Below are 26,818 nucleotides of genomic sequence, written 5' to 3' on the forward strand. Positions count from 1 at the left end.
TGCCTCCTTTTCACCTTCAGCCTTTGTCACTCCCTCCACCCATCTGCCAATTAAATGCCCATCACAATCACAATCACACTTTATTAGCCAAGTGTGTTTTGCAACATACGAGGAACTTCGTTTGCCACACAGTCCTAACAGTAAAAAGCAACAGGACACACAAAATACATTTTAACATGAACATCCACCACAGTGACTCCTCCATATTCCTCACTGTGGTGGAAGGCGGAAAAAAAGTTCAATCTCCCCCTTCTTTGTCCTCCAGCGGTCGGGGGCCCTCGAACCTTCCGTTGACGGGACGATCTTGACTCCCACAGCCGGCGGCGGGCCTTCCTCGCCTGTATCCACCTATCACCTGCCAGGTTTTGTCCCGTCCCCACCTCTCTTGTCCAGCTTTCTCCACCCTACAGCAATCAGTCTGAAGAAGAGTCCCAATCTGAAACGTCGCCTATCCATGTTCTCCAGAGATGCTGCCTTAGCTGCTGAGTTACTCCAGCTCCTTGTGTGTTTAAAACGAAAACTTAAATAGTTGAACTCTATTCTGTACTTTGCTGATGATCCCACGAGGTGGCCACAAGGTGGCTCTGCAGTCTGCGCGTCTGAATCGGACTTGTTATTTAAGAATGATAGAACAGGCCGGTCCTCAGATCTTTGGAGTGCAGTACCTTTGCCCCGGTCATGTGTAATGTGTTTATCCACCAGCCTAATCATCTCCTCAGAACCTGCCAGAGGAGGTAGTTGAGGCAGGCCCAATAACAACATTTAAAAGATACTGGACGGGTATATGGGTAGGAAATGTTTGGAGGGATATGGGCCAAACGTGGGCAAATGGGCACTAGTGTAAATGGGGCATCTTGGTCAGCTTGGATGAGATGTGCCGAAGGGCCTGTTTCCGTGCTGTAGGACTCAATGACTCTATGGGGCACCCTCTCCCCATGACCACGTGGGTTGTCTCCGGGTGCTCTGGTTTCCTCCCACACTCCAAAGATACGTGGATTTATCGGTTAATTGGCTTCTGTAAATAGTCTGCATGGAATGTCGGATAGAACTCGCCCTCGACTGAGGGTGTCTTGTGATAAAAGGCCGAAACACCCAGTGACGTTGAGGTACACAACTGAAGATGTGTCTGAATGGTAGCACCTAGTGGTCATCCCCAAGAACAACACCAGTCGATTGTAGTGCAAACCTTAGGGATTGTAACATCCAGTCCTACTAATCAATCAGTGTGTACGGGCGATCGCCGGTCGGCATGAACTCGGTGGGCCGAAGGGCCTGTTTCTGCGCAGTATATCTACAACTAAACGAAGCTAAGGGGGAGCAGCATGGGTCCAGCTGAAAGCCAGATTTAGGGTACAGGGCAAACTACAATTCCCTCCGACACTGACAATTGTGTTGCCCCATCCAGGCCCGATGACCCCAGCCCCAGTGCGGCCCAGGCGGGCAACAGTTGTGTCATCCTGTGACGTTTCCAAGCCTCTCGGAGGTCCAAACTCCACTCTGTGTAAAGAGCGCAAGCATCAACGTACCACGGGCGAAGAAGGCATGTAATGCACCTGGACTCCAACCCTGTACCTGCTCCAACGCACCGTGAGGCAGGTGCAGCGTCATGGTACAAAACGCCCACTTGAAGTCTACGGATTGGAACGGGACATTGTCTGACTCCTGCTGTGTAATATAACGTGCCTGTGGTTCAACCGCCTACCCTCTGCTGGGGGGGGGGGAGGACAGACAACCGTGCACTTGGCATTAACACGAGCTTTCACATTCGCAACCTCTTCCATGATGAATCCCAGCAGATTTAGCTTTGAACCACAAGAAGTTCAGTCCCCTATAACCCCCTCTTTGTTTTTTGCTTGAATTTCACGGAGGTTGAGAAAAAGATGCTCTTAGTATCCCTGCCCTTATTTTTCCCCCCACTCTCTTCCCTGGGTCCCATTTGTCCCACTTTCCAGACTCCTTTCCCCTTCCCCCATTCCCTTCCCCCCCTCCCATCCCCTTCCATCCATGTAAATGATCAGTCCAGGCCCTGGTCAAAGTCAAGCCAAGGTGATTTTGATTAAACCTGTGCCATTGGTAATGCCAAATCCATTCTTACTTTAGTAAGCACACCCTGATGTCCAATAACCGTTTAATTAACGGTTTAATGCTGTGTCCACAATTATAGTTCAACTCCGATTACATTGGTGATAATTGTTTAATGTTCCTTACTTGGTCATTACTAAAAGAGCTGCCAATTTGTACTGTAGAGTAATGAATAAGAGATTTTTGTTTCCAGGTATTTTGTCATCGTTAGGCTGGGAATGTCCCGCCTTAGCTGCCAATGGGCTAATCTTTCATTGTGAATACCATTCGTAATACAACCTGCGCGGTGGTAGAGTAGCTGTCTCAGAGCGGCAGAGTTCAATCCTGACCTCGGGTGCTGTCTGTGTTGAGTTTACAAGTTCTCCCTAGTGACCGCGTGGATGTCACCCGGGTGCTCCGGTTTCCTCCCACGTCCCAAAGACGTGCGGGTTTGTAGGTGAATCGGCCCTCTGTAAATTGCCCCGTAGTGTGCAGGGAGTGGATGAGAAAGTGGAATAACATAGAACTAGTGTGAACAGGTGATCGATGGTCGGCATGGACTCGGTGGGCCGAAGGGCCTATTTCTTTCCATGCTGTATCCAAACAAAATAAAATATATCACCCTTAAATTTTATTCCAAGGATATTATTAATTGTTTAAAAAAGTATGAAGGTAACTTGATTTTTGTTCGCAGAAAACACAGGGAGAAAATATTTGCTAGATATTGGCCCACTGTCCATTGTTCTCTCTTTGAAATGTTTGACAATTCCCCCCGTCCCCATCTCTTCAAACAACAACATAACCTCTGTTAAACTACCCACTGTTCAGTCATGATATTTATAATCCCATCAGCATCTCCTTTCAACCATATTCACCCAACTCGCTTTTATTTTTAGGCATGGTGGTGGAATCAATTTTTAAATGCACGTTGCATAAAAAAATACCAATCAGGGACAGCTTTAAATTGCCAATAAAATACCAATCAGGGACTGCTTTAAATTGCACCGATTGTTTTGCAGTAAGGTTTGCAAAGCTTCTTCAATGATGCCACAGTTTGTACCCAACTGTGAATGGTGAGCGCTTCTGCCCCTGTTACAAACTGTAGGGGAATGAAGTTGCACGTGTGTTTTGTGTCAAGCTATTTTTATTGTTATTAAATGTCGCTCATAAATGTATCTCATTGAAAATCTTTCCAACCGTCTGTAATCAGAAGCGGCCCTACTGAATGGTTGTTAGGCGCGCAATATCGCAAACTCAGGGTGATTGTAACACTAGGTGGCGGCACGGTGGCGCAGCGGGTAGAGCCGCTGCCTCACAGCGCCAGAGACCCGGGTTCGATCCTGACCTCGGGTGCTGTCTGTGTGTGGAGTTTGCAACGTTCTCCCTGCGACCGCGTGGGTTTCCTCCGGGTGCTCCGGTTTCCGCCACATCGCCCAGTCCTTGTTCTCCAGCGATGTGGCCTGTCCCGCTGAGTTACTCCAGCACTTTGTGCCCTTTGGTGTATTAACCAGCAACTGAAGTTCTTGGTTTCTGCGATCTAACTTATGCATTCTGTTTTCTTTTTGGAATAGCAATTAGCCTGTTCTTAAAACCAAAAAACCAAACGATAACCAGTTTTTCATCTGTTTAATTGCGACAATTGCAGATAAATTCACATTTTTATTCATTCCAACTGAAGCATACTTTCAGGATGACAAATACTTAAGCGTGATAAGAATTTTGGACGTCAGTGCAGTTTAACAGTGAATGAAACGTTCCCGTCTTGAACCGTCGCTTTGCAAAATTGGAAGCCAAGTTGTTAAGGAGGAGTAACTATTCTTTGTTCCAAACAGGGGCCCCATGCTGTGTTTCTTTTGCACTTTGGGAGCATTGCACTGTTTTTCAGGAGGTGGGATAAGCTGGCAGCTGGTGAGATCAAGAGAGAAGCAGGCACTCTGGCACAGTGCCACACCACGCTGAGATGCCATAGACAACCTATGATGCAGAAGCTGAGAAGATTTTCACCCCCACCCCCCCACCCCCACTCCCTCCAAAAGACTGAACAAAAACCCGCACGCCCGGAAGCTTGGTTACTTGGTGTGTGTGTGTTCAATATTTAAGACCCCACAGTGGGTGGACGGTGGGTAGATGGAATGAGATGGCAGAGGAGGAAGTTGAGGGGAGAAGCACGCAGTCTTCGACCCAGAGTTGGGGAATCAAGAATCATAGGTGAGAGGGTTTAAGGTGAGCGAGAAAAGGATAGCAGTTTTTCCACCCAGAGTGGTGGGTATATGGAATGAACTGCCAGAGAAGGTAGTCGAAACAAGTATAATAACAATATTTAAAAGACTTTAGGACACACATAGACAATAGGTGCAGGAGGAGGCCATTTAGCCCTTCGTGCCAGCACCGCCATTTAATGTGATCATGGCTGATCATCCACAATCAGTGCCCCGTTCCTGCCTTCTCCCCGTATCCCTTGATTCCACTAGCCCGAAGAGCTCTATCTAACTCTCTTTTGAAGGCATCTAGTGAATTGGCCTCCACTGCCTTCTGCGGCAGAGAATTACACAGATTCACAACTCTCTGGGTGACGTGGATGTGATAGGTGCAGATCAATTTGGGCCAAAGGTGGGCGAATAGGACCAGCTTAGATCGGGCATCTTGGCCAGCATGGCCCAGATGGGCTGAAGGGCCTGTTTCTGTGCTGTATGACTGTGACCGACCCCAGCAGCACTAACCGTGGGCTTTATGGGAAGGATGTCATTATGTTGGAAGGGGAGAAGATTTACAGTGATGTTGCCAGGACTCCAGGCTGAGCTTTGGGGAGGGAGGGGGGAGGCAGACTAGGACCTTGGAGCGCAGGATGCTGAGGGGTGATTGTAAGATCATGAGGAGAATAGATAGGGCGAATGCTCAGAATAGGGGAATCAAGAAGGACATAAGTTTAAGGTAAGCGGGGAAATGTTTCATAGGAACCAACTATTTCACACAGAGAATGGTTGAGGCAGGGACTGTAACCGAATTTAAAACACATTTGGACAAGTTCGTGGAAAGGAAAGGTTTGGAGGGGTAGAGCAGACAAGGGAGACGAGCTTAGACATGGCACCTTGTTTGGGCTGAAGACCCTGTTTCTGTGCTTTATGACTCAATGATTTAAACTTCCTTTTAAAATTTCAGATTTCCACCACCGCTGATTTCTTTTCATTTGTGGGTAAAAATCTCGACCGTTTTTTACACAGCGGGAAGATTTGCTTGTCCTCCCGCTGACGGCGTGGGTTTCCTCCGGGTGCTCCACAGTGGCGCAGCGGGTAGAGCCACTGCCTCATGGCGCCAGAGACCCGGGTTCGATCCTGACCTCGGGCGCTGTCTGGAGTTTGCACGTTCTCCTTGTGACTGTGGGTTTCTTCCGGATCCCCCGGTTTCCACCCCCATCCCAAGGACGTGTGGGTTTGTAGGTTAATTGGCCTCTAAATTGCCCCTAACGGATGAGAAAGTGGGATAACACGGAACTAGTGTGAACGGGCGATCAATGGTCGGCGTGGAATCGACGGGCCGAAGGGCCTGTTTCCATGCTGCGTCTCAACCAATCTAAAAATAATAACCCCATTGAAAAAGGGGAAATACCCAGGTAAATAGGGAACCTGATTTTCTTGAATTGAGTTGCAGGTTATTAGGTTAATTGGCCTTCATAAATTGCTCCTAGTGTGCAGGGAGCGGATGAGGAAGTGGGATATCAAAGAACTATTGTGAACGGGTGATCAATGATCAGTGTGGACTCGCTGGGCTGAAGGCCCTGCTTCCATTGCTCCTGTGTATCTTTCTATCAATTTGGATCTAATGACGGCCAGGGTAATTAGTTGACCAAAAAAAAAACTGACACGAGAGAGTGATTACAAGATGGAACGTCTCATGAAGGAATGGGAGCCGGTTTGTTAGGGAAAAATTGGTAACATTTAAGAGATGAAAGCTGACCAGTGGAACAACACTGCTGATAAATAAATTAACAAAGAGTATGAGTGTTGCCTATTGAGCGGATGCTGAAAAGGTTGCTTGGAGTTAACGCCGGCTTGAACTCTTGACGTGTTCCCTCGGCGATGGGGGTTATCATTTCAGCAGGGCTTGCTGGCTGTGTACTTTGTTCACTGTTCTCGAGTTTGCTGCGGATTCAGACTTTCTCCGTCCTTTCCTGCTCAGCAGCGTGGGCAGTTTCGAACCGGACGGGGCGTGTAGGGACGAGCTGTCGAGAGAATAGCGCTTCTGCCTTGGACCTGTTGGCTGGAGATATAAAAACATACTCACGCACAGAACGTCTCTGTGAAAGTTCACCGCTCAAGTTCTTAAATATCTTCCGTCTTTTTTTTCTAAAACACCAGCACGAAACTTAACGGTATCGCAGCTGGTAGAGTCACTGCCTCGCAGCGCCAAAGACCTGGGTTCAATCCTAACCTCGGGTGCTGACAATAGACAATAGGTGCAGGAGGAGACCATTCGGCCCTTCGAGCCAGCACCACCATTCAATGTGATCATGGCTGATCATTCTCAATCAGTACCCCGTTCCTGCTTTCTCCCCATACCCCCTGACTCCGCTATCCTTAAGTGCTCTATCCAGCTCTCTCTTGAATGTATTCAGAGAATTGGCCTCCACTGCCCTCTGAGGCAGAGAATTCCACAGATTTACATCTCTCTGACTGAAAAAGTTTTTCCTCATCTCTGTTCTAAATGGCCTACCCCTTATTCTTAAACTGTGGCCCCTGGTTCTGGACTCCCCCAACATTGGGAACATGTTTCCGGCCTCTAACGTGTCCAACCCCTTAATAATCTTATACGTTTCGATAAGATCTCCTCTCATCCTTCTAAATTCCAGTGTATACAAGCCTGCGTGTGGAGTTTGCATGATCTCCCCGTGAAAGTGTGGGTTTCCTCCGGGTGCTCCGGTTTCCACCTACTTCCCAAAGATGTGTAGGTTTGTAGATTAATCGGCCCTCTGTAAAATTGCCCCTGGTGCGTAGTGAGTGGACGAGAAAATGGGATAACATAGAACTGGTGTGAACGGGAGATCGATGGTCAGTGTGGGCCCAGTGGGCTGAAGGGCCCATACGTTTCAATCAATCTACTCGGCCATTCTTTAATGGTGGAGGAGAGGGGCGAAGTGCTGGAGTAGCTCAGCGGGTCGTTCTCAGTCTGAAGTAGGCTTCCGACCCGAAACGTCACCTGTCCGCGTTCTCCAGAGATGCTGCCTGACCAAGCTGAGCTACTCCAGCACTTTGTGCCTTCTATTGTAAGCCAGCATCTATCCACGTTCCCTGTTGCTGCATTATTCAATGGTCCTTTAAAGTAATTACCTTTGTGGCAACAGGGTGTAGTTTATCAGGATTCAACTGGGCCTTGGTGCTTTCCGCTGAAGATGCCGCGTCCTTGTCCGGATCCACTCCGTTCTCTTCGACCATCTCCTCACTCTCGCTGTTCGAGTCCAACTTCCATTGCTTCATCATTTCGAGCACATTTTTGGGTCTCTCCTTACTGGCATCTCCCTGGAAACGATGGAAATTAAACTCTGCCAAATAGCCCTCGATACCAAAGATACTGGAGGAACAAGATGGACCACTCCGTTGAAATCGCCTATACTGAAGTGTAGTACGCATAGGAGCCATTTTAGTAAGCAAAACCCGCCGTCTGTTAAGACTCTCGCAGTGTAATCAGTGTTTTGGGGGAACAGTATGTGTGATGATACCAACAAAATGCAGAATATATCTCATCTATCAATTCACAGATTTTTGTTATTCTTCTTTTTCAACGTGTCTGCAAGTTTCTGCCGACTAAAATGGCGCCGTGACACGCTATGGTTTTTGGGTCGAGTGGCCTATCTTGTTCCCCTCATATCTTTGCTCGATACCTCGATATTGGTACTGTTCGGAATGGAGCTGGTGAAAGTAGCTATGGTTCGGGTTTGTTATTGTCTTGTCTACTACCGCAATGCAGTGAGAATCTTCAGTTTGAGTGCTGACCAAATAAATCAGAACAATGTTTAGTTTAGTTTACAGATACAGTGTGGAAACAGACCATTCAGCCAATTGAGTCCACTGAGGATCGATGTCGCGAGGAAACGTAATAATAATTTGAAATGAAAAACACTTGAGAACCCAGCACCGTTGCACCGACTTAGTTTTAGAGAAACAGCGCAGAAACAGGCCCTTCGGCCCACCGAGTCCGTGCCGACCAACGATCACCCATCCATACTAGTTCTATTCTGCACACTATGGAGCAATTTACAGGAGCCAATTAACCTACAACCTACAACCACCTGCATCTCTGGTGGGAGGAAACCGGAGCACCCGGAGGAAACCCACATGGTCACAGGGAGAACGTACAAACTCCACACAGACGATACCCAAGGTCGGGATCAAACCTGCGTCTCTGGTGCTGTGATGCAGCCATTCTACCGCTGCACCGCTGTGCCGTGCTAACATCAATGGTTGCCAACCATTTTGACGCCCCTTCCCATTCCCACACTGACGTTTCTGCCCTGGGCCTCCTCCATTGCCAGAGTGGGGCCACACATAAACTGGAGGAACAGCACCTCGTATTCCACTTGGGTAGCTCCCAACACAACGGTACGAGCATTGAATTCTCCAGTTTCGGATTGGTATAAATGTAAATTGTCCCTGGTGTGTGTGGGATAGTGTGTGGGGGGTCGGTGCGGACTCGGTGGGCCGAAGGGCCTGTTTCTGCGCTGTATCTCTAAAACTAAAACTAAGTAGGTGTAACGTTGCTAGGTTCTTGATATCAAGTGTTTTTCATTTCAAATAGTTTTGGGTCCTTGGGAAATCGATCCCTCCATCCCTTTCTCGGCCCTCTCTTCCCTATGTCCCATCCTGGCGCACACCCATTTTTCCCACTATCCCACCCCTCCGCAAAATCCCCTTCCATCCATATCCCTCCCTCTGGCCTTACTTTCCACTCCTCTTCTCTCCTCATCTGACACCCTTTTGTTTCCTTTTCGTCTCTAGCCTTTGTCCACTGATCTGCTAATAAACACCCCCCTCCTCGCCTACATCTGTTCCTCGGCAATTGGATGTGACTGTGATTTTTTAAACCCCTACGTACTGAGGCTATTTAATTGTTTGCTTAATGTACTGGATGAAGAGAGCAGCCATCCTGCCAAAAGGCAGCCAGCATCATCAGAGACCCACACCGCCCTGGCCGCGTTCCCATCTCACCACTGCCATCGGGAAGAAGGTACAGGAGCCTAAAAACCGAGACCACCAGGTTCATCAACAGCTTCTTCCCGGCACCCATCAGGCTCTTAAACACTGCACACACCGACTAAACCAGGAGCTACAAACTGTCTCGGATGCATTAAGGACCAATAATTAGTATAAGAAAATAACTGCAGATGCTGGTACAAATCGAAGGTATTTATTCACAAAATGCTGGAGTAACTCAGCAGGTCAGGCAGCATCTCAGGAGAGAAGGAATGGGTGACGTTTGACACATCACCCATTCCTTCTCTCCTGAGATGCTGCCTGACCTGCTGGGTTACTCCAGCATTTTGTGAATAAATACCTTCGAAGGACCAATAATTGTTGCACTAGAAACATAAAACGGTACAGACAATAGACAATAGACAATAGGTGCAGGAGGAGGCCATTCAGCCCTTCGAGCCAGCACCGCCATTCAATGCGATCATGGCTGATCACTCTCAATCAGTACCCCGTTCCTGCCTTCTCCCCATACCCCCTCACTCCGCTATCCTTAAGAGCTCTATCCAGCTCTCTCTTGAAAGCATCCAACGAACTGGCCTCCACTGCCTTCTCAGGCAGAGAATTCCACACCTTCACCACTCTCTGACTGAAAAAGCTCTTCCTCATCTCCGTTCTAAATGGCCTTCCCCTTATTCTTAAGCTGTGGCCCCTTGTTCTGGACTCCCCCAACATTGGGAACATGTTCCCTGCCTCTAATGTGTCCAATCCCCTAATTATCTTATATGTTTCAATAAGATCCCCCCTCATCCTTCTAAATTCCAGTGTATACAAGCCTAATTGCTCCAGCCTTTCAACATACGACAGTCCCCTCGGTCTACAATGTCTGTGCCGAACGTGATGCCAAGACCACCCCTATCTGCCTGCACCTCTCCCTCTTCCCTCTGCCCCCCCCCCCTCCTCTCTGCCCTTGTCTGCCCCCTCCACCCCCACTTTCCCTGGACTCCCAGTCTCTCTTACCCCTCACCTTCCCCGTCACCCCCGACTTCTATTTTCAGCCCAAATCCACTTTGACAAAATGGATCGATGTCCCACAGAAATATAATAATAATTGGAAATGAAAAACACTTGAGATCAAAGAGAACCAGCACCGTGACACCAACTTGATGGCACCCAGTTGGATAAGCAGTGTGGGTTTGCACCACTGGATCGTTTAACATTACACAATAACATGTTGGTCAGTACTCACCGTTATCCAGTGGTGATTTAGCAGTTCACTCGCTGTCATCCTGTGAGCTGGATCTACTGTCAAAAGCCTTTTTAACACACAGTGACCTGTCCAAAGGAAATCCATAATGCAATGTATTATTCCTGTTGAGCTAAACTTTGCTTAGTTTTGTCTGGTCTATTATTGTCACGTGTGCTGAGGTACAGTGTGAAGTTGTTTGTCGTGTGCTAGCCAGTCGGCAAAAAGATGATACATGATTACAATCAAGCCGCCCACCATGTAGGATAAAGTCTGATTAAAGTTAGTGTGAAGGTCTCCAATGAGGTAGATGGGAGGTCAGGGCCACGCTCGAGTTGGTGAGAGGACGGTTCAGTTGCCTGGTGTTCAGTTGCCTGGTGTTCAGTTCTGGGCACCATGTTACAGGAAAGATGTTGTCAAGCTGGAAAGGGTACAGAGAAGATTTGCAAGGATGTTGCTAGGACTAGAGGTTCTGAGCTATAGGGAGAGGTTGAGTAGGCTGGGTCTCTATTCCCTGGAGCGCAGGAGGATGAGGGGGGATCTTATTGAGGTATGTAAGATCATGAGAGGAATAGATCGGGTAGTTGCACAGAGTCTCTTGCCCAGAGTCGGGGAATCGAGGCCCAGAGGACGTAGGTTTACGGTGAAGGGGAAAAGATTTAATAGGAATCTAAGGGGTAACTTTTTCACACAAAGGGTGATGGGTGTATGAAACAAGCTGCCAGAGGATATATAAGAAAATAACTGCAGATGCTGGTACAAATCGAAGGTATTTATTCACAAAATGCTGGAGTAACTCAGCAGGTCAGGCAGCATCTCAGGAGAGAAGGAATGGGTGACGTTTCGGGTCTGAAGTAGGGTCTCGACCCAGAAACGTCACCCATTCCTTCTCTCCTGCGATGCTGCCTGACCTGCTGAGTCACTCCAGCATTTTGTGAATAAATACCTTCGAAGCTGCCAGAGGAGGTAATTAAGGCAGGTACATGGATAGGACAGGTTTGGAGGGATACGGACCAAACGCGGGCAGGTAGGACTAGTGTAACTGGGACATTGTTGGCCGGCGCGGGCAAGCTGGGCCGAAGGGCCTGTTTCCACACTGTATCACTCTATAACAGCTGGGAAGAAACTGTCCCTGAATCTGGAGGTGTGTGTTTTCACACTTCCGTACCTCTTGCCTGATGGGAGAGAGTAGACGAGTGGGGGGGGGGGGGGGGGGGGGGAAGGAAGGGAAGGAGGAAGAAGGGTTCATTATGGTGGTGCCTTGCTGAAGCCGTATGAAGTGTAGATGGAGTAAATGGAAGGGATATTGGTTTGCGGGGTGGACTAGGGCGGCACGGTAGCGCAGCGGTAGAGTTGCTGCTTTACAGCGAATGCAGCGCCGGAGACTCAGGTTCGATCCTGACTACGGGTGCTGCACTGTAAGGAGTTTGTACGTTCTCCCCGTGACCTGCGTGGGTTTTCTCCGAGATCTTCGGTTTCCTCCCACACTCCAAAGACGTACAGGTATGTAGGTTAATTGGCTGGGTAAATGTAAAAATTGTCCCTAGTGGGTGTAGGATAGTGTTAATGTACGGGGATCGCTGGGCGGCACGGACTTGGTGGGCCGAAAAGGCCTGTTTCCGGCTGTATATATATGATATGATATGATAAACCCACAATATTGTAACTTCGTGCGGTCTTGGTTGGAACTGTTCCAAACCTTGCTGATCCCGATTAAAAATGCTTTCTACGCTGCATCAGTAGATGTTGGTGAGGGTTGTTGTGGACATGCCGAACCTCCTTAGAACACCTCCTGTACATTAGAGCAATTCTTCCATGTGGGCCAATAGAACTTGCTTTTTATTGTCACGTGCAGCGTGCGACAATGAAAAGATTTGTCTGGCATGCTGTCCAAGGATCGATGCACAGTCAAGCCGAACTCCCGCCGAATAAGAGTCGATCCGAATAAGAGTCGAACAGTGGTGCAGATGGTAGAGCTGCTGCCTCACAGCACAAGAGACCTGGGCGCGATCCTGACCTCGGGTGCTGTCTGTGCGGAGTTTGCACGTTCTCCCTGAGACCGCGTGGGCTTCCTCGGGGTGCTCTGGTTTCCTCCCACAGCCCAAGGACATGCTGGTTTATAGGTTAATTGGTAAATTACCCCTCGAGTGTATGTAGGGAGTGGATGCAAAAGTGGGACACCAGTGCTAATGGGTGATCGGTGGTCAGTGTGGATGGCAGGCTAACGGGCCTGATTCCATGTTGTGTCTTTCAGTCAAGGCAATCAATAGGCAGAGTGCAGACTATAGTTCTCAGCATTGTAGCGCATCAGTTCCAGAGACAATGTCCGCAATGGGGTAGAGGTGAAGTGGACAGTGTCCTAGCTTATGGAAGGGCCGTTCAGAAGCCTGATGATCAGCGTGGGCTCAGTGTACCAACGGGCATGTTTCCACGCTGTGTTTCTAAACTCTTTTGTGTCAAATAACGTTTCATCCGAACTGGTGACAAATCTGGGCAGCGTGGCCTCTCCTCATCCGGCAGCTTGCAGGGAGCCCGTTTGCAAAGCCAGTGCATTGCAGCATCTTACCGTTCTCGCTGAGTGACTTCAGAGACCAATGGGCAAAATCCAGCTCTCCGTTCTTGATTTCCTGGTACAGTTTCTCTGAGGTTGTAGCTGTAAAGGGAGCTCGGCCACACAGCCTTGAAAAACAAAGTCACATCGGGAGTTCCGATTATTGTACCCTCACCACTCATCAGTGGCGCAGCGTTAGAGCTGCTGCCTCACAGCGCCAGAGACCTAGGTTCCATCCTGACCTTGGGTGCTGTCTGTGTGGAGTTTGCACGTTCTCCGGGTGCTCCGGTTTCCTCACACATCCCAAAGATGTGGGGGTCTGTAGGTTAGCTGCCCCTCTGTAAATTGCCCCTGGAGTGTAGGGACTGGGTGAGGAAGTGGAACAACACAGAACTAGTGTGTCAGAGTGATTGATGGTCGGCGTGGGCCGAAGGGCCTGTTTCCGTGCTGTAACTCTAAACAGTTTTGTGTCCTTTTGTGTAAACTAACATCTTGCATTTCCATGTTTCAACATTATTTCCTGGATGTAAGGACTGCTTGCTCTGATAGTTCGGAGAGCAGTGAGCATGCTTTGTGCAGAAACTGGTTATTTAGATTACATTTTCTCCTGGACATATTTACGTCACATTAGTTTAATTTAGTTTAGTTTAAAGATAGTGCGTGGAAACAGGCTCTTCGGCCCACCAAGTTTATGCTGACCAGCGATCTCCAGTTCACACTGATTCCATCCTGCACATTAGGGACACGCTACAGAAGCCCATTAACCCACAAACCCGCGCGTCTTTGGGATGTGGGAGGAAACGGGAGCGCCCGGAGGAAACCCATGCGGTCACAGGGAGAACGTGCAAACGTCCAAGGTCAGGATTGAACCCGCGACCTCTGGTGCTGTGAGGCAGCAACTCTATCGCTGCGCCACTGTGCTGCCCCCCTAGTTAAGGACTAACACAAAACCCCCTCGACAATCTATGGGTTGGGTACGTACAGAGTGTACATGATGATGCCAATGCTCCAGAGATCGCATTGCTGACTATAGTCGTAGTTGTTGATGATCTCCGGGGCTGTTGAATAAGAGGACAAGCGTTAGCGATGTCGAGCGCAGACACAAACGGCAGCTCAATGATGGCCTCCCACCGTGTGACGTGGTTAAAGGTCCAGCCCTGTACCCATGTATAACGGCGTGCCACACGTGTCCTGCAACATGGACTCGCTGCCGACTCCCGCTCCATCCTTCAACACGGACAAACCAAAATCAGTCACCTGTGGGGAGAAGAGCAAAGCCTGGTGACAGCATGAAAAAATAGACACCAAGTAGATTTTAGATTTAGAGATACAGTGCAGAAACAGGCCCACCGGGTCCGCACCGCCCAGCGATCCCCGCACACACTAACACTATCCTACACCCACTAGGGACAATTTTTACATTTGCCCAGCCAATTAACCTACAAACCTGTACGTCTTTGGAGTGTGGGAGGAAACCGAAGATCTCGGAGAAAACCCGCGCAGGTCAAGGGGAGAACGTACAAACTCCGTACAGACGGCGCCCGTAGTCAGGATCGAACCTGAGTCTCCGGCGCTGCATTCGCTGTAAGGCAGCAACTCTACCGCTGCGCCACCGTGACAGTAATCAGAGAATATTGGAGAAACGGGGAACTGCAGGGGCTGGTTCACACAAAAAAGACACAAAGTGCTGGAGTAACTCAGCTGGTCAGGTCGCATCTCTGGAGAACGTGGAAAGGTGATGTGGTGAAGTTTTGGATCGGGACCCTTGAGACTAAAACAATCCAAGCCTGTCCAACTTCCCCCTGTAGCTAATGGCCACTATCCCAGGCATCATTCTGGTACATTTACTCCCCACAGATGATTCCTGACCCGCGGACAGCTTCCAGGATATTTTGTTCCTATTACAGTCTGGCCAATTCCAGCCCATTGTGTTGTGCTTAGATGGAGGGGTGAATGGGAAGTCTGTGTAGGAGAGGGTTACACCATCTGTCGGACACATCGATAGACACAATAGGCTGGAGTGAATCAGCGGGTCGGGCAGCATCTCTGGAGAGAAGGAATAGGTGTCGTTTCAGGTCGAGACCCTTCTTCAGACTGAGAGTCAGGGGCATCCTTTGACTCTCAGTCTGAAGAAGGGTCTCGACCCGAAAAGTCATCTCTTCCTTCTCTCCAGAGATGCTGCCTGACCCGCTGAGGCACTCCATCCTTTTGCGCCTATCTTTGGTTTAAACCGGCATCTGCAGTTCCTCTCTAAACTGCAGACTTACTTTGATGTTGAGTTTCAGTTCTTCATCCTCTCTGTTATCATTACCCTTCACGAGAATGTTTTCCAGCTTCAGATCCCTGTGAATAATATCTGAGGAAGGGAATAAACACAACCACGGTCAAGATCAAGATTAATTGTTATATGTACTGAAACGGAACAATGAAACCCTTACCTGCAGCAGCACGGCAGGTTTATAAACTCAGTACTCAAGAGATAATATAATAAACAAACGTTAAAAATAGAGTTAAATAAATTAAAATAGAAACAATTCGTGCAAAAGACAAAGCAAAGCCCGAAGTCTCTATCTCACTGTACACTGGATGGCTCGATTATAATCATGTATTGCTTTTCCGCTGACTGGTTAGCACACAACATAAGCCTTTCACTGTACCTCAGTACACGTGACAATACACTACACTAAACTAAACTAAACTAGTGCATCCCAGGCAGTTAGTAGTTCAGAGTTTAGTTGGAGTCCGTAGTGTTTAATAGCCTGATGGCTGTTGGGAATAAGCTGCTCCTGAACCTGGACGTTACAGTTTTCAGGCTCCTGTACGCTTTTCCAAACGGCAGGAGTAAAACGAGACTGTAGCCAGGGTGGTGTGGTGTGGGTCCTTGTTGTTGCTGGCTGCCCTTTTTGAAGTGTTGACTCCCTTCGATGGTGGGGAGGTCGGTAAAACAATGAGAGGGCCAGAGTGGAACGGAGCCAGAAGAATGGGAGCACTGCACTTTTGGGGGCAATCTGCACATTTATGGCTGATCACCGTCTAAACATAGACACTAGTTGTTTGGCTTGTGTTCTTTGCTCAAACACTCACACACACGCACATGCACACGCACGAACCTTCACACATACACATGCACTCACACGCACACACACAGACACGCACACGCACGAACCTTCACACGTACACATGCATTCACACGCACACACACAGACTCACACACGCACTCACGCACACACACAGACATGCACACGCACAAACCTTCACACATACACATGCACTCACACGCAGACTCACACACGCACACGCACAAACCTTCACACATACACATGCACTCACGCACACACACAGACTCGCACACGCACACGCACAAACCTTCACACATACACGTGCACTCACGCACACACACAGACTCGCACACGCACAAACCTTCACACATACACGTGCACTCACGCACACACACAGACCCGCACACGCACAAACCTTCACACATACACATGCACTCGCCCGCATGCACGTACACAAACCCTGTCACATATATACTCACACACACCTTCATGCATGCACACACACACACACACACACACACACACACACACACATCACCTTTTGAAAGATGGACCTTTACACATTGTTTAAGAAAACGATAGGGTGTCCCAATGGTGCAGCTGGTAGAGCCACTGCCTCACAGCGCCAGAGACCCGGGTTCGATCCTGACCTTGGGTGCTGTCTGTGTGGGGTTTGTACGTTCTCCCTGTGACCGCGTGGGTTTCCTCCACGTTTTCCGGTTTCCACCCACATTCCCAAGATGTGCGGGTGTGTAGGTTAATTGGCCCCCTGTATATTGCCCCCCAGTGTGCAGGGAGTGGATGAGAATGTGGGATAACATAGAACTTGTGTGAGTGGGTGGTGGATGGCCAGCATGGACTCAGTGAGCCAAAGGGCCTGTTTCCAAGCTGTATCTTTAAACTAAACTAAACTAAAAGTTAAAATGAGGTAAAAGCTGCCCGCTTTCTTGAGAGAGAGCCAAACGACAAATATACTGTAGGTGGATTCGGTTAATGAAATCACACAACTTCTCTGTGAATAATAATGGTAAACATCGAGGAACTACAGTGATGACGACAAGGCTACTATGACTGTTAGTGTCCAGGGCATCTTACCATTTCTGTGGAGGTAAAAGATAGCGCTGGCCAAGCTGGTGATGATGTGCTTGGTTTCCGACTCACTCAAGTGGCCTTTCTCTGCCAGAATCCCCTTCAACTCCCCGAGTTTGCAGAACTCAATGACCAGGTAGACTTTCTAGGTGAGCGAGGAGAGACGGAGAAGGTTAGAGTGTGTGTGTGCATCAGTCAGTGATTGTACTTTGGCGATAACCTCACTGACATCACCCAAAGAGCTGGTGGGGCCGCTGCCTCAGAGCGCCAGAGACGCAACTTTGATCCTGACCTCCGTGTGGAGTTTGCAGGTTCTTCCTGTGACTCTGTGGTTTTCCTTGGGGTTCAGCTTTAAGGTGAGGCAGGCAGTTTAAAGAAGATGTGCGGGGCTGGTTTTCTGACACGGAGGGTGGTGTGTGGGTGCCTGGAACACGCTTAGGGTGGGGGTTGATCCACATATGATAGTGGTGTTTAAGAAACCTTTGGGTAGGCACATGGATATGGAATTTGTGTAAGCAGTTGGTCTTGGTATTATGTTTGACACAGACATTGTGGGCCGAAGGGCCTGTCCTGTGTTGTACTGTTCCAGGTTCTATATTAAAATGTGCTATTATTTTCGTAGCTTTATATTTGGACATTCAGTTTTGGTCACCCTGTTGTACGAAAGATGCCATTAAGCTGGAAAAAGTGCAGAGAAGATTTACAAAAATGTCGCCAGCACTTTTGGAAGAACGCAAGGCACGGCGATCGTTTCGCTGAACACCTCCGCTCAGTCCGACTCAACCAACCTGATCTCCCGGTGGCTCAGCACTTCAACTCCCCCTCCCATTCCCAATCTGACCTTTCGGTCCTGGGCCTCCTCCATTGTCAGAGTGAGGCCCACCGCAAATTGGAGGAACAGCACCTCATATTTCCCTTGGGCAGTTTACACACCAGCGGTATGAACATTGACTTCTCTAACTTCAGGTAGTCCCTTGCTTTCCCTCTCCATCCCCTTCCCCTTCCCAGTTCTCCCACTATTCTTCCTGTCTCCGACTACATCCTATCTTTGTCCCGCTCCCTCCACTGACATCAGTCTGAAGAAGGGCCTCGACCCGAAATGTCACCCATTCCTTCTCTCCCGAGATGCTGCCTGACCCGCTGAGTTACTCCAGCATTTTGTGTCTGCCTTCGATTTAAACCAGCATCTGCAGTTCTTTTTCCTGCACAGCGATAGGGAGAGGTTGGGCAGGCTAGGACGTTATTCCTTGGAATGCAGGAGGCTGAGGGATGATCTTATGGAGGAGTATAAAATCATGAGGGGAACAGATGGGGTGAATGCACAGGGTCATTGTAGGGGAATCAAGACCCATAGGTTTAAGGTGAGAGGGGAAAAAAGGGTCTCGAGCCGAATCATCACCTATTCCTTTTCTCCAGTGATGCTGTCTGACCCCGCAGAGTTACTCGAGGTTTTTGTGTCTACGGTTGAAACCAGCATCTGCACAGTCCTCCTACGCACGATTTAATAGGAAACCGAGGAGCAACTTTCTCACACAGGGGGTGGTGGGCATATGGAACGAGCTGCTGAAGGAAGTAGTTGAGGTAGGTACGCAAAAATATTTTAAATGCATTTGGACAGATGGATGGATGGTAAAGGTTTAGAGGGTCTAGATGGGTGGAAAAGGTCTGAAGCCTTGTTCAGACTGATGAAAGGGTCCAGACCCGAAAGGTCACCAATCCATGTTCTTCGGAGGTGCTCCTTGATCAGCTGAGTTACTCCAGCACCTTGTAACCAGAATCTGCAATTCCTTGCCTCAGCCAAACTCGGGCAAATGCGCAGAGCTCAGATGGGCATCTTGGTCGGCATGGACAAGTTGGGCCGAAGGGCCTGATTCCGTGCTGTGTGACTCTATGCCTCTTTTTCATCTGCGAGACTTAGGAAGAAGCATGTTAGAATCCGGGCTTTGTTTAGTTGGACCACGCACTGCCCTGGGGGTCTTGCATTGTTGCCTCCACCATGGAAACAGTGAAACAAACACAGAAAATGCCCGTGGGAAGCCTGCAAAAGCAGAGCACAGTATCCAAGCACAAAACACACTCTGCCCCCATTGTCTTGGCAGTTCTGAATCCGAGGGTATGTATCTGTCATGAAAATCATTCAGCAATATGCCCATCACTCACATAACCACCACAAACCCCTGCACAATGCAAATATTCTGTAGTCGCTCAGGGGTAAAGTGAGTGTAGTGTTGAGTGTTATGGGGGGGGAAATGGAGGGGTGGCATCAATTAGCCCATGCAATGTGTGGTTATGTTACCAAGGACACCCAGAAACGGCTGCAAGCATTCGGTTCTCCGCTTCAGGAGGTCCATACGAAACACTCCCTCTTCCCAGTTCAGTGCCATCGCAGCACTAGTGGAGGAAGGGGCCTTTAACTTTCAATGACATGATCGCCCAACACGGACATTTTCTCATTTGTGACGCGGTCGATGAGTTTGGGAAAGAATGTGAGCAGTGCCCAACAAATTATTTTCTTGTGATGTTAATACTGTCAGTTATCCCGACTAGTACAAAGGACAATCTTCAACATAGTCGACATAATGATTGATCCAGCACTTTAGCATGCTTCACAGCGGCAGAGACCCAGGTTCGATCCTGACCTCGGGTGCTGTCTGTGCAGAGTTTGCACGTTCTCCCTGTAACCGCGTGTATTTTCCCCATGTGCTGCAGTTTCCTCCCACATCCAAAAGACGTGTAGGTTTGTAGGTTAATTGGCTTCTGTAAATTACCCCTTGTGTGTCAGATAGACCTAGCATGTGGGTGATCGCTGGGTGGCATGGACTCGGTGGGCTGAGTGGCCTGTTTCCATGTGGTATATCTAAACTAAACTCATCTAAACTCAAAATGTTGTTAGACAATAGACAATAGACAATAGGTGCAGGAGGAGGCCATTCGGCCCTTCGAGCCAGCACCGCCATTCAATGTGATCATGGCTGATCATTCTCAATCAGTACCCCATTCCTGCCTTCTCCCCATACCCCCTGACTCCGCTATCCTTAAGAGCTCTATCCAACTCTCTCTTGAATGCATTCAGAGAATTGGCATCCACTGCCTTCTGAGGCAGAGAATGCCACAGATTCACAACTCTCTGACTGAAAAAGTTTTTCCTCATCTCCGTTCTAAATGGCCCACCCCTTAATTCTTAAACAGTGGCCCCTGGTTCTGGACTCCCCCAACATTGGGAACATGTTTCCTGCCTCTAACGTGTCCAACCCCTTAATAATCTTATACGTTTCGATAAGATCTCCTCTCATCCTTCTAAATTCCAGTGTATACTAGCCTAGTCGCTCCCGTCTTTCAACATATGATAGTCCCGCCATTCCGGGAATTAACCTAGTAAACCTACACTGCACGCTGTTGTGTGCAATTCTGGTGGTCCCCCAGTACAGGAAGTATGTGGAGGCTTTAGAGTCGTGTGGGTTTGTAGGTTAACTGTCCCTCTGTAAATTGCCCCCTCGTGTGCAAGGAGTGAATGATAAAGTGGGATAACGTAGAACTAGGGTGAACAGGTGATTAATGGTCAGTGTGGACTTGGTGGGCCGAAGGGCCTGTTTCCATGTTGTATCATTCCATCCAAAAAATTTGCAAGTAATGATTTTAATGAGGCTTGCATATGATTTTTAGATGAATTTCTAATTTCATCTTGAAGGGGAATGTTCCTATTTGGGGAAGTATTGGGTTGGTCATGGAAGGTAAGACCCCTGAGTTTAGACCCCTGAGAAAGTGGCGCCTTGTATGTACCTGTATCCTTTTTAGATATTTGTAATAGGTTCAGGTTGATTATTGTCACGTGGTACAGCGAGGTACAGTGAAAAGCTTTGTTTTGCCTGCTATCCAATCCGATCAGATAATACATAAATACAATCAAGTCAAACTCAAGTACAACAGGTAGAACAAAGGGGGAGATACGGAGTGCAGAATATAGTTCTCAGCATTGTAGCGCGTCAGTTCCAGAGACACAGTCCAATGTCCGCAATGGGGGTAGAGGTGAATCGGACAGTGCCCTAGCTTGTGGAATGCTCAGCAGCCTGATACCAGAGGGGAAGAAGCTGTCCCTGAGTCTGGTGGTGCGCGCTTCCATGCTTCTGTACCTTCTGCCGGACAGGAGCAGGGAGAAGAAGGAATGACCGGAGTGGGGGGGATGTCTTCAATTAGGTTGGCCACACAGTCATGGGGAGAACGTGCAAACTCCACACGGACAGCGCCCAACGTCAGGATCGAACCTGGGTCTTTGGCGCTACGAGGCAGCAGCTCTACCACCTGCTCCACTGTGCTGCCCAAACATTGACAAAGACATCTTTGCCACTGTGTTTGGGCAGTTCGATGGAACGTTTCACCTTCACGTCAACTTGAAGATTCCTCTGCTATAAGACCTCATCTAAAGAACAATGCCTCGGCAGTATTCAGGGTAGACAGTCACAGCCTTTTTTCCCCAGGGTAGAGATGCCAAAGACTAGAGGGCATAGCTTTATGGAGAGAGGGGGAAAGTTTAAAGGAGATGTGCGGGGCAAGGTTTTTACACGGAGGGTGGCGGGTGCTTGGAACGCGCTGCCAGGGGTGGTGGTGGAGGCAGATACGATAGTGGCGTTTAAGAAGGTTTTGAATAGGCACATGGTAGTGCGGGGAATAGAGGCATATGGATCACGTGCAGGCAGATAAGAGTTGGTCTTGGCATTATGTTTGGCACAGACATTGTGGGCCGAAGGGCCTGTTCTTGTGCTGTACCGTTTCAATGTTCTGTCTACCCTGTTGAAATGGCTTGCTGAAGCATTGGCTGTTCATTCCCCTCCAGAATTCCCCGCCTGACCTGCTGAGTTTCTCTAGGACTGTGCCTTCACATAAATAAATACGGTCTGCTTAGAAAAAAACCCACTTGAAACAAGAGAAAGATCTAGGTCATAATCTAGAACATCATCGTCATCATCATATATATACAGCCGGAAACAGGCCTTTTCGGCCCTCCAAGTCCGTGCCGGCCAGCGATCCCCGTACATTAACACTATCCTACACCCACTAGGGACAATTAAAAAAAAAAATTTTTTTAACATTTACCCAGCCAATTAACCTACATACCTGTACGTCTTTGGAGTGTGGGAGGAAACCGAAGATCTCGGAGAAAACCCACGCAGATCACGGGGAGAACGTACAAATTCCTTACAGTGCAGCACCCGTAGTCAGGATCGAACCTGAGTCTCCGGCGCTGCATTCGTTGTAAAGCAGCAACTCTACCGCTGCGCTACCGTGCCGCCCATGCAAGGCTGTGAGCCAGTTGAAAATTTCACATTGGTCGTGGATGTTTTTATTAAATAAGGATAAGCGATGAATAGATTGATTAGTGATATGGGTCAGTTGTGATCTAATTATATGTTATCAAATGTTCTTTTAAATTGGCGTGATCATGATAGGATCTAACAAATTAAAAGACTTCAGCTTGTTTTCCTACGTTCTTGGTTGTTGGGGCGGCACGGTAACGCAGCTGGTCGAGCAGCTGCCTCACGGCGCCAGAGACCCAGGTTCAATCCAGACCCTGGGACCTGCCAGTGTAGAGTTTTTCCCGTTCTCCCTGTGACACCTTGGGTCTTCTCCAGTGCTCCAATTTTCTCTCACATTCCCAAAGACGTGCGGGTTTGTAGGTTAACTGACCCTCTATAAATTTGCTCCTAGTTTGTAGCGAGTGGATGTGAAAGTGGGATAACATAGAAACATAGAAAATAGGTGCAGGAGTAGGCCATTCGGCCCTTCGAGCCTGCACCGCCATTCAATATGATCATGGCTGATCATCCAGCTCAGTAACCTGTACCTGCCTTCTCTCCATACCCCCTGATCCCTTTAGCCACAAGGGCCACATCTAACTCCCTCTTAAATATAGCCAATGAACTGGCCTCAACTACCTTCTGTGGCAGAGAATTCCACAGACTCACCACTCTCTGTGTGAAGAAATGTTTTCTCCTCTCAGTCCTAAAAGACTTCCCCCTTATCCTTAAACTGTGACCCCTTGTTCTGGACTTCCCCAACATCGGGAACAATCTTCCCGCATCTAGCCTCTCCAACCCCTTAAGAATTTTATATGTTTCTATAAGATCCCCCCTCAATCTTCTAAATTCCAGCGAGTACAAGCCGAGTCTATCCAGTCTTTCTTCATATGAAAGTCCTGCCATCCCAGGGACCAATCTGGCGAACCTTCTCTGTACTCCCTCTAAGGCTAGAATGTCTTTCCTCAGATTAGGAGACCAAAACTGTACACAATACTCCAGGTGCGGTCTCACCAAGGCCCTCACATTTATCCACATTATATTGCATCTGCCATGCATTTGCCCACTTGCCTAATCTGTCCAAGTCACTCTGCAGAACTGGTGTGAACGGGTGAACGATGGTGGGCGTGGACTCGGTGGGCCGGAGGGCCTGTTTCAGTGCTGTATATGTCATTCAATAAACAATTAAACTCACAAACAGTGCAAGCTTCCCGGATGTCACACCAAATTCAGGAGCAATTACGATCAGTATGGATAAAAATGCAACAGGGGCATTCTCAAAGATTTAAAAATCATTCCATCAAAAGCATTACCTTCGTAGTTTCGTAAACCTCTTCCAGTTTAATGATGTGCTCATGTTTCACCATCTTCAAGATGGCAATCTCTCTCTCCAACAATTTCACAGCAGCGCTTCCAGCCTGAAACGAGGAGATAAAAGTCACCTGAAAACTACAATAGTTAGTCATAGAGTCAAAGTCATACAGAATGGGAAACAGGCCCTTCGGCCCAACTTATCCATGCCGGCCAAGATGAGGCAGCGCTTGATGTAGATGCGTTTGATGGTGGGGAGAGTAGAATTCTTAAAGCTGCTGTCCATTACTGAAGAAAGTTTAGACACACACCTGTCAACGCTTGACCCGTAAATCCCCTGTAGGGCCGATACACACTCTGCACTGGTAGGAGATGCAAGGGAATAATGACAGTACTTCACACCTAGTGAGACTGGACTCAGCCCGGTCCATCACGGGACGGCTCTCCTCACCATCAAATGCATCTACATGAAGCGCTGCCTCAAGATGGCGGCACCTACCATCAAGGATCCTCTCCATTCGACCCATGGCCCTCTTCTCGCTGCTACCATCAGGCAGGAGGTACCGAGGCCTCAAGTCCCACACCACCAGGTTCAGGAACAGCTACTTTCCTACAACCATTACGTCTTTGAACCAACCTGCACAACCCCATTCCTCTCTTGGCAATGGAACACGATGCACTACCTCTTGCACTACCAACCACTCGCTTTCTAATTGCGTATGTTTCGCACACATTTTTAAGTTGAGGCAATATTTTCAGAAGTTAAATATAATTCATGAATAATTGTTACTTGTGTGTGACGCTGGTGCAAACATGATTGCCATTGTACCTGCACCTCACCGCACCTGTGCATTAGGGGCGGCACGGTAGCGCAGCGGTAGAGTTGCTGCTTTACAGCGAATGCAGCGCCGGAGACTCAGGTTCGATCCTGACTACGGGTGCTGCACTGTAAGGAGTTTGTACGTTCTCCCCGTGACCTGCGTGGGTTTTCTCCGAGATCTTCGGTTTCCTCCCACACTCCAAAGACGTACAGGTATGTAGGTTAATTGGCTGGGTAAAATGTAAAAATTGTCCCTAGTGGGTGTAGGATAGTGTTAATGTGCGGGGATCACTGGGCGGCGCGGACTTGGAGGGCCGAAAAGGCCTGTTTCCGGCTGTATATATATGATATGATATGATATGATGATTAGACAAAAAACTAACAAACATGATTGCCATTGTACCTGCACCTCACTGCACCTGTGCATTAGACAACAAACTAACAAACATGATTGCCATTGTACCTGCACCTCACCGCACCTGTGCATTAGACAACAAAAACTCGACGATGGCTTCATTTGACTTGACTTAACTAACCTTAACGTTGTATCAACTAGACTGATCTCCCATCTACCGTATCGGAGACCTTTGAACTATCTTTAATCAAACTTTATGTTCTGCTTCCACCTCATATCCACCTCCGGCCCATGTTCTTCATCTTTCCACTCCCACAGCCAATGTGCCCTGGACTGGCAGTGTTTTTGTCCGTCCTCAAACACATGGACCATATGTATTTTTATGGTAAGGGCCTTACCTTCTCTTTGTTGAGTATTTTGATAGCCCGCTTGGTGTCCGTGGGAATGTGAGTGGCTTGGATCACGACGCCAAAGCTGCCTTTTCCCAGGTCTTGTTCAAACTGATAAAGTAGCTGAAAAACAATGGGGAGGGTGAAAAAGTTGGTTCCTATTGAATCTTTCCCCTCTCACCTTAAACCTACGCCCTCCAGTTTTTGATTCCCCTACTCCGAGAAAAAGACTGTGCATTCACCCTATCTGTTGCCATCGTGATCTTATACACCTTCATAACATCACCCCTTAGTCACATGCGCTGCAAGGAATAAAGCCCTAGGCTGCCCAACCTCTCCCTGTAGCTCAGCCTCTCGAGTCCTGGCAATATCCTTGTAGATCTTCTCTGCAATCTTTCCCGCTGAACAACATTCTCCTTATTGCAGGGAGACCAAACCTGAACACAATTCTCCAAGTGCAGCCTCACCAGAGTCCTGCACAGAAACTCACCCGACTGCAATGTGGCTGTATCTCCACTTTTAGGAGCGCAGTGACTGGGGAGGATGTGTTCATCACCTTCGAAAGGAAATCAAGGAAGGCTGACCGTGCCAGCTAAACCTACATCCCATCATTTCAGAAAAAAAAGATAATTTTGCCCCTTTTTGGGTGAGTTGAAAATTCCAATTCAGAATAGCCTGCGGTATTGGGGCGAGCCTTGTTGAAACTTACCGAATAGTGAAAGGACAGGGCGCGGAGATGGTGTTTCCACTCGTGGGAGAGTCTAAGACCCGAGGGTATTGTCTCAGCGTAAAAGGACGTACCTTTAGAAAGGAGATGAGGAGGAATTTCTTTAGTCAGGGTGGTGAATCTGTGGAATCCATTGCCACAGAAGGCTGTAGAGGCCAGGTCATTGGGTATTTTTAAGGCAGATATTGCCAGATTCTTGATGGGTAAGAGTTATGGGGAGAAGGCAAGAGAATGGGGTTGAGAGGGAAAGATAGAGCATCCATGATTGAATGGCGGAATGGACTCGATGAGCCTAATTCTGTTCCTATGACTTTAGACGTTAGACTTCAGACTTTAGAGACACGATGCAGAAACAGGCCTTTCGGCCCACCAAGTCCATGCCGACCAGCAATCGCCCGTACACTAGTTCTACCTTACACACTCGGGGCAATTAACAGAAGCCAATTAACCTACAATTCTGCATTCTTTGGAATGTGGGAGCAAACCGGAGCACCCGGAGAAAACCCACGTGGTTACAGAGAGAACGTACAAACTCTGTACAGTCGGCACCCACAGTCAGGATCGAGCCCGGGTCTCTGGCGCTGTGAGTCAGCAACTCTACCGCTGCGCCACTGTGACTTATGGACTATTATTCTGGCACCCCTGAATAAAATTATAAATGTAATTATGTTCATTGCTAAATTAATGAGCAGTCTCGTCCTTTTCACGTTCCTCCCAAAGATATGTTGAAACTGATTT

General features: G+C 48.4%; 2 protein-coding genes across 2 annotated transcripts in view; one reads left to right on the plus strand and one right to left on the minus strand.

Moving 5' to 3' along the window:
• Positions 1-1,463, plus strand: part of arhgef39 (Rho guanine nucleotide exchange factor (GEF) 39) — a 41,684-nt gene extending 40,221 nt beyond the window's left edge. Inside the window, exon 12 of the mRNA XM_078420079.1 lies at positions 1,406-1,463. Within this exon, the coding sequence (XP_078276205.1) occupies positions 1,406-1,463 (58 nt within the window). The remainder of the gene's footprint in view (positions 1-1,405) is intronic.
• A 2,225-nt stretch (positions 1,464-3,688) lies between these two features.
• The window catches only part of LOC144604979 (serine/threonine-protein kinase 33-like), a 73,519-nt gene continuing 50,389 nt past the window's right edge, over positions 3,689-26,818 (minus strand). The window contains exons 3-12 of the mRNA XM_078419946.1: positions 25,363-25,476; positions 23,792-23,896; positions 17,194-17,332; positions 15,307-15,395; positions 14,203-14,296; positions 14,022-14,097; positions 13,055-13,167; positions 10,492-10,577; positions 7,386-7,574; positions 3,689-6,318 (exon numbers count right to left, since the gene is read on the minus strand). Coding sequence (XP_078276072.1) covers positions 6,148-6,318; positions 7,386-7,574; positions 10,492-10,577; positions 13,055-13,167; positions 14,022-14,097; positions 14,203-14,296; positions 15,307-15,395; positions 17,194-17,332; positions 23,792-23,896; positions 25,363-25,476 — 1,176 coding nt within the window. The 3' untranslated portion in view covers positions 3,689-6,147. The remainder of the gene's footprint in view (positions 6,319-7,385; positions 7,575-10,491; positions 10,578-13,054; positions 13,168-14,021; positions 14,098-14,202; positions 14,297-15,306; positions 15,396-17,193; positions 17,333-23,791; positions 23,897-25,362; positions 25,477-26,818) is intronic.

The sequence above is a fragment of the Rhinoraja longicauda genome, chromosome 23, assembly GCF_053455715.1.
Source record: "Rhinoraja longicauda isolate Sanriku21f chromosome 23, sRhiLon1.1, whole genome shotgun sequence".
In the NCBI taxonomy this organism is placed as follows: domain Eukaryota; kingdom Metazoa; phylum Chordata; class Chondrichthyes; order Rajiformes; family Arhynchobatidae; genus Rhinoraja; species Rhinoraja longicauda.